The 6,766-nt window shown below is 42.9% G+C and overlaps 1 protein-coding gene across 3 annotated transcripts in view; it reads left to right on the forward strand.

Moving 5' to 3' along the window:
* Positions 1-6,766, forward strand: part of Ccdc25 (coiled-coil domain containing 25) — a 36,785-nt gene that overhangs the window by 10,272 nt on the left and 19,747 nt on the right. For all 3 annotated transcript variants that reach the window (XM_031360920.1, XM_031360919.1, XM_031360921.1), the window contains one exon: positions 1,372-1,411. In XM_031360920.1, the coding sequence (XP_031216780.1) occupies positions 1,372-1,411 (40 nt within the window). The remainder of the gene's footprint in view (positions 1-1,371; positions 1,412-6,766) is intronic.

Here is a 6,766-nt window from a genome sequence, read left to right on the forward strand (position 1 = left end):
GTGGGTAAGCACCACACTGGCTACAACAGAAATGGAGTATTAAGTAGTGTATTTATGCAGGCAAACCCTTGGCAGGTCTGTTCTCTTCATAGCCAGTAGGTGGCCTCAGCCATTCATAGCACACTTAAAATATTTTACTATTAGTATTTTCTTTTACTTTTTTTGGTGGTTTGTTCAGCTTCCCACTTCCCACAGTAAATTTCTGATGTCTAGCAGAAAGCTCCTGGTGTCAGCTATTGCCAGCATGCCCTCTCCCAAGGGTTGTGTAAAGCTTAGCCAGTAGGCTGTCCTTTCTTAGGAACATGTTTCCTCGCAGTTTAATCGACTTTACCTTTAATGGCTTACCTGCCATGTACAGTTTAAAATATCAGATAATACAGTGTACGTACACACACACACACACACACACACACACACACACACACACACACATCAGTTCCCCACTCATAGAAGCTCATTCCTCCTCGTCCCTCCCAAGACTTGCATTCCACTCCCTGCCTCCCAGAGCAATTCCTTTTCCCATCTGTCTGCTGCTGCTTCACCTCCACTAAGGATCTTTCCTCTCCTTTTAGACATAGCTTGTTTGCAATGTCTTTAGGTATACAGTCGAAGCTTGTTTGTTTTCTTTGTCTTTAATCTTCTTTCATTGGCGCTGTTTTAAGACAGAGTCTTACAAGGTCTCACTAAGCTGACCTGGACTTAGCTTGTTAGTCCAGGCTGCCCTCAAACTCACCTTCCCCTCATCTCAGCATCCCAAGTGTGTGCACCCATACCCTTCGAGTTTTTGAGGTTTCTCTTGGTCTGCCCATTTGTTTGTTCTTTGGAGACACAGTCCAGTTAAGGCCGGCCTTAACTCCTTGGTGGCCAAGGATGACCTGGGTTTTGAACCTCTTGTTAGTTGCTGAGATTACAGCTGTGTGAACCACACCTGGCTTCCATGGTGCTGGGGTCAGGATTAGGGCTTCAGGAATAGGAGGCAAACAGTGCACCCATGGATCTATATTCCCAGGCTTTTGTTATTATCATTTGCACTTTGAAATTATTGTATGTTATTTTAAAGTTTGAACAAAATCATTAACATTTAAGCCTCGGTAGGTCAGAATCTCCTGACTCCCAGCTGCTGAGATTCTTTTCAGTATTCGGGTTTGGGTTAGAAAGGTGAAAGAACCCATGCAGTGTATATTGTCTGGCTGTAAAGCTGTCATTCTTTCTTTTCAAGCTTTCAGGTCCCGCCACTGTTGTCTCCATTAAGGAAAGAAAGAGTGAATGGGGGGGGGGTGTTTTTTTTTCCCCTTCCCAACATAAGAATCCTGGTATATTTCTTTCCACTTAACAGCTTTCTTGGTTTCTTTTTCCCTCCTCTTTATGTAGATGAAGATCTGATAAAGTATGGCTGGCCTGAAGATATTTGGTAAGTAGTAGTTTTTATTCTGATTCATTTAGATTGTCATTTAGATTTCAGACTTGGCCATCTACCTGCCGCCTGTAATTTAAACACAGGTCTACCTGGGGTTTTCATTCATGGAGTTCCTGAGTGAGTAGCCAAGGTGCCCTTCAGTGTTCACCCTAAGACCCGAGAGAAGGGTGTGGGCGGGCTCCTAACACAGCTTCTCACCACGGTCTTGTCCATGTTCATTCTCCACTGCTTATTCTCTCTCCTGGAACCTAGTCTTACCACTTCAGCGGCTCTCGTGCTCCCTGGATAAGTTCTCAGGTCCTGTTTACCTGGGTTTGATGGCAGTAGTGTACACGTTTCAAGCACTTAACTGCCAAATACTGCCAAGTGTCAATACATTTAGTCTCACAACACCTCTGAAATGTTACTACCATGCCCACCTTTCAAGGAGGAACAGAACAGGTCTGCACTGGTTATTACTAGCCCAGCTCAGACTCTCACAGGCCCAGCTCAGCTTCTAAATGTTGCTGTTGATTTTCCCTCACCTTAGGGCACCATTCTTCCCTGTTCAGTTCACTGCTCCCTGCTACCCTCTTCACTCCCCTCCCAGCCCCAGGCCCAATGCTGTAGCTCTCTCCAGACCTTTTCTCCAGTTGTGAGCTCTCCGTCCCCCTGATGTCCTTACAGTACTGCGAGGTTAGATGGCCACTTTTCAGAAGAGCTGGTTCCTTTTTCAGTAAGCTGGACAGCCTTGAGCATAGAGCAGGCTACTAAGTTATAAGTAACTCAAGCTCCCACTTAACGCGCAGCTCTGCTCGGAAGCCCCATGTATCTGTGGGAGCTCCCCAGTCTCTCGTGCTTTTATCTACTTGGATATGAAAGGCTCTAGTGCATGGCTCCAATGGGCATGTTCTCCTATCATTCCGAAGTCCACACTAAGAACCAGTAGGTGGCAAAAATATGAGGAATTTGAAAGGTTTAAAAAAAAAAGAAAAACCTATTCCAGCACAATGTTCTAGCTTCTGCACTCAAATGTACCATCAAGTTAGACACTGCTTAGGTAGGGCCCCTTCACTCAGGTAGGCAGATGGTACTGCTGGGAACTTCTGGCCTTCCTTCAGAAGGCCCTACAACCTCCATAGGACAATGATTCACCTGCTTTGTGAACAAGAGGTCGTTGGTGCTGGCACATAACAAGAGTTGATCCTTGACTCACTTGCTGCCTTCATAGAAACACAGATGCTGAAGGCTTCCTTACCATGAACGCCTCCTTGTGTCCCCTTTGAATATCTGTCATCTCCAGCTGCAGCCTCTCTGATGCCAGTGTCTGTACCTCTTGGGTAGGTAGTTACCTGCTATTCCTTTGTCCCCCTTTATTTTTTTCAAGCTAGCTTTCCTGGGACTCACTTTCTTGCTTCAGTCTTCCAAGTGCTAGAGCTACTGTGTTCACCTGTGCTGTCCATTAGTCTACAGATTGACATGTAGCTGCCTACTAGGAAAGGTTATATATTTCAGATACGCCTTGAAAGTCAGTTTAATATACTTTTTAAACTTTCTTTTAAGTTAAACAGGTAGAATTTCTAATTTATTTAGGCAGATTTCTAATTTAAAGCTTACACTAGTAAATTACAGCTTGAATTTTTTATGTTATTTTTTTTAAGGTTGAGACTTAGCAGGCTGATAGCTACCTAAAGCTCCCTTTTGGCACCTTTAATAGTCCAGGGATGAATGAGCAAAGCTCAGCACAGTTGACTTTTATTTTCAGAAGCTATTTGAGAACTCAAGGAAGCTGGAGTAACCCCAGACCTCAGGGCCCATTCCAGTTCATGTGCTGTCAATCCTGATGATCTTCCAGGGAGCCGAGAGCGGCTCTGAGCTCATGTGTTGTACAGGGTTTTAAGTGAGGAAAAGAGAAAAGGTGTGTCTTTGCTGCCCCCAGACTGCCTAATGAGTAGTATTTTCACGGACCCCACTTTAAAGAATTGAACCCCTCCCTGGGCCTCTGCAGCCTCCGGTGATTGTTGCTCTTTTATAGAAAATGTTAGTCTCTGGATTAGTGAGGGATATCAAGGCACAAGGACACGAGGCTATGAGTGGACATAGTTTAAACTCTGAGTGTTTTTAGTAAAGCTGAAAGGTTTTTTACAGGAAGTAGTTTGTGCTGAATTGTTTTAGGGATGGGTATTTCAAACCCTGCACTTCTGTCTGTCTCTCTGTCCTTTGTAGATATATACTGTTATATGTAAGCCTGAAGTTATCATATACAAGCCGTGAAAGACGCCATGACCACAGCAACTCTTAATAAGAGAAAACATTTTGTTGGAGCCTTGCTTACAGTTTCAGAGGCTTACTTCATTGTCACTATGGCAGAGAGTATGGTGGCACACATGGTACTGTAGCAGTAGCTGAGAACAATATCCTGATCTTCAGGCAGCTGGCAGAGGGAGAGAGACTGGGTCTAGCTTATGCTTTTGAAACCTCATAGCCCACTCCCCTTCGACACACTTAAGCCAACAAGACCACACCTCCTACTCCTTTCAAAGAGTTCCACTCCCTGGTGACTAAGCATTCAAATCTGAGCCCATGGGGGCAGTTCTTATTCAAACCACCACTCTGACCTTGTTACTCCTCTGTGTGCTTTGATTACTTAGGTATGAACTCATTAGCGTATATTATTTTGGTATTTTTATTGACAGCATTCCATTTAGGAGACCTTGAAAAAAAAAAAACACAGAATCTAATACAGCTCCTCTTGCTGTGTAGGAAGATTTGTTAATAAAGAGCTGACTAAACAAGTAGGAGCCAGAAAGGCAAGTGCACCTTTTCAGCTGAGGTCAGTTCATAGCGTAATATTTTTCTTAAGATACTGAAAGGAGAATGAGATGTATAAAATTTTTAGGTTTGTAAAAGATATGAATTTTTCTGGACAGAAAAATGTCCAGCTAAGGGTGACAGTTACTATGAATTTTGCATGAGAATGCAAATGAGTAAGTGAACAGCTTGGAAAAACATGACTCAAATATGAGGTAATGTCCATTTTTGGCTTTCAGTAATGACTAAGAGTAAGGTAACATAAATCATTCGCCCAAAGTCTGAATACTGTTCTGTATCCAGAACAAATAACAAGATATTTAGCTTCTTTGAGGGCATAATCTTAGCCTTCATACTGAATCATACTTGTTATATCTTATACTGCGTGTGTGATCCCTCTAAGACCTAAAATAGTTGATAACAAGAAAATGCCCGGGAAAGTCTGTCATGGGGTACAATGGTGCTTCCTGCCTTAGGCTTTTGTTTGGTTTTGAGATAGAGGTTCTCTAAGTAGTCCAGGCTGACCTTGAACTCATCGTACTCCTCCTGCCTGCTGGAAATACAGAACTTGGCTATTCTGCACTGTCTCCACAGGCTTCTCCAAACCTTGTTAGAAACAGTACCCACTAAAGTTAACAGAGTCACAGTGTCTGTCAGTCGTGCATAGCCGTATTCATTGTTGATGCTTAAATTCTAGGCCCACTTCTGTGTACTGCAAAGTGAATGAGCTTTATTTGCCGAATTATATGAATGAAAAATGTTACATCAGTTTTAAAAGGTTGCATTAAATAGATGGACAATAAGAATGCCCTCTTAGTTATGGTTATTATTGCTGCAGTAAAACCGTGACCTAAAGCAGCTTGGGGAAAAGTTTCTTTCAGTTATAGTTCAATATAACATTCACCATCAAAAGCAATGAGGACAGGATCCTGGAGGCAGGAGCTGATGCAGAGGCCATGAAGGAGTGCACTTACTGGCTTTCTCAGCCTGCTTTTCTTTCTTTCTTTTTTTTTTTTTAAGATTTATTTATTATATGTAAGTACACTGTAGCTGTCTTCAGACACACCAGAAGAGGACATCAGATCTCATTACAGATGGTTGTGAGCCACCATGTGGTTGCTGGGATTTGAACTCAGGACCTTCAGAAGAGCAGACAGTGCTCTTAACTACTGAGCTATCTCTCCAGCCCACCAGCCTGCTTTTCTTATAGAAGCCACAATGCTAGACCTGCAATGAGCTGGGCCCTCCCCCATCAGTCACTAATTAAGAAAATGCCCTACAGGCTTGCCTACAGACCCATCTTTTGGCAGCATTTTCTCAATTGAACTTCCCTCCTCTGATGACTTTAGTTTGTGTCAAGTTGACATAAAACTAGCCAGTACAAATGCTAAAGAAAAGTGAATTTAAGAATTTAATTAAAGGTTGTGAAAGACCCCCAGAACTGGGGAGATCCTTGCTCAAGTCTCGGGATGACGCGACCACCCAATGACTTACGAGAGACCGAACTTGCTGCAATCACATGAGGTTTATTGGGGATACCGGTACCGGGTCGATCTCATGACCTTGCTGGCCAGAGTTTGACACTGGCGTCGATCTCGTGACCATGCTGGCCAGAGTTTGACCCCGAACACAAGAAGTGTCGGGTATTTAAAGGAAGCTGGGGGCGGAGAGAGAGTTACAGAACATAAACAGTGGAAAATTTCAGAGGGACCTGAACCCAAGGTATTCAGTTAGGGAGGGGAACATATTCATTCTAGGAATGTAATCTCCATCTACTGGCTGACAGGGTGGAGAGTCTCATAAACCACCAGACCTTCATTCTTAGTTCCACTCTCATTGTGGATCAGCCAGGAGGGGCAGGTATCAGGAACCAGAGCCCTGAGGCTTTCAGTTCCTAGAACTGGCTATTTTATATTTCTGGCTGGCTACATTGGCCCTCTGTGTCCTTTTATGTAAAGGTTATACACCATACATTTGTATTAAATGCCCTCATTTTAAATTCTAAGATTCTCCAGCCTTTCATTCCCCACTTCTTCTAGTAGATAGTTCTAATCATAGAACTAAATATCAGTATCATTATATTTTAGATTTTCTTTGCCTTGCAAAGTAAAGTATTGTTGGCCTAACATTAGAATCTAAACAGCACTTATTCTTTCTCTAACAAAGGCAACTAATCTATTAAGCACACATGGGCCTATGGTTATTTAGTCTTTCTCTGAGCTTAACTCATGGAGTCTCTAATGACTCCTGAATGGTTACATAAAAGCAACATTCTCTTATATTTAAATCAATGGCAGCTCTTAACTCTCTATAAGCCTTATGCTGCAATACCATAGCGGATGTTCTAGTAGCTGCCCTGCAGTCTAGTCTCTAAGTACAGTTCCAACATAACTAACTGTCAGGGGAACCCTTTAACTCCTTATTGCCAGGCACTACCTTGCAGGCTCTCAGGCTTCCTAGCTTCTCTTTCCTGTCTTTATCTCCAGCTCTTTAGCCTCTTATTCTTTCTGACTCTCACACTAGACTCCATCTTCAAAGACTCTCTTTTAAACGTTCTAT

The sequence above is a fragment of the Mastomys coucha genome, unplaced genomic scaffold (assembly GCF_008632895.1).
Source record: "Mastomys coucha isolate ucsf_1 unplaced genomic scaffold, UCSF_Mcou_1 pScaffold9, whole genome shotgun sequence".
NCBI classification, from domain to species: domain Eukaryota; kingdom Metazoa; phylum Chordata; class Mammalia; order Rodentia; family Muridae; genus Mastomys; species Mastomys coucha.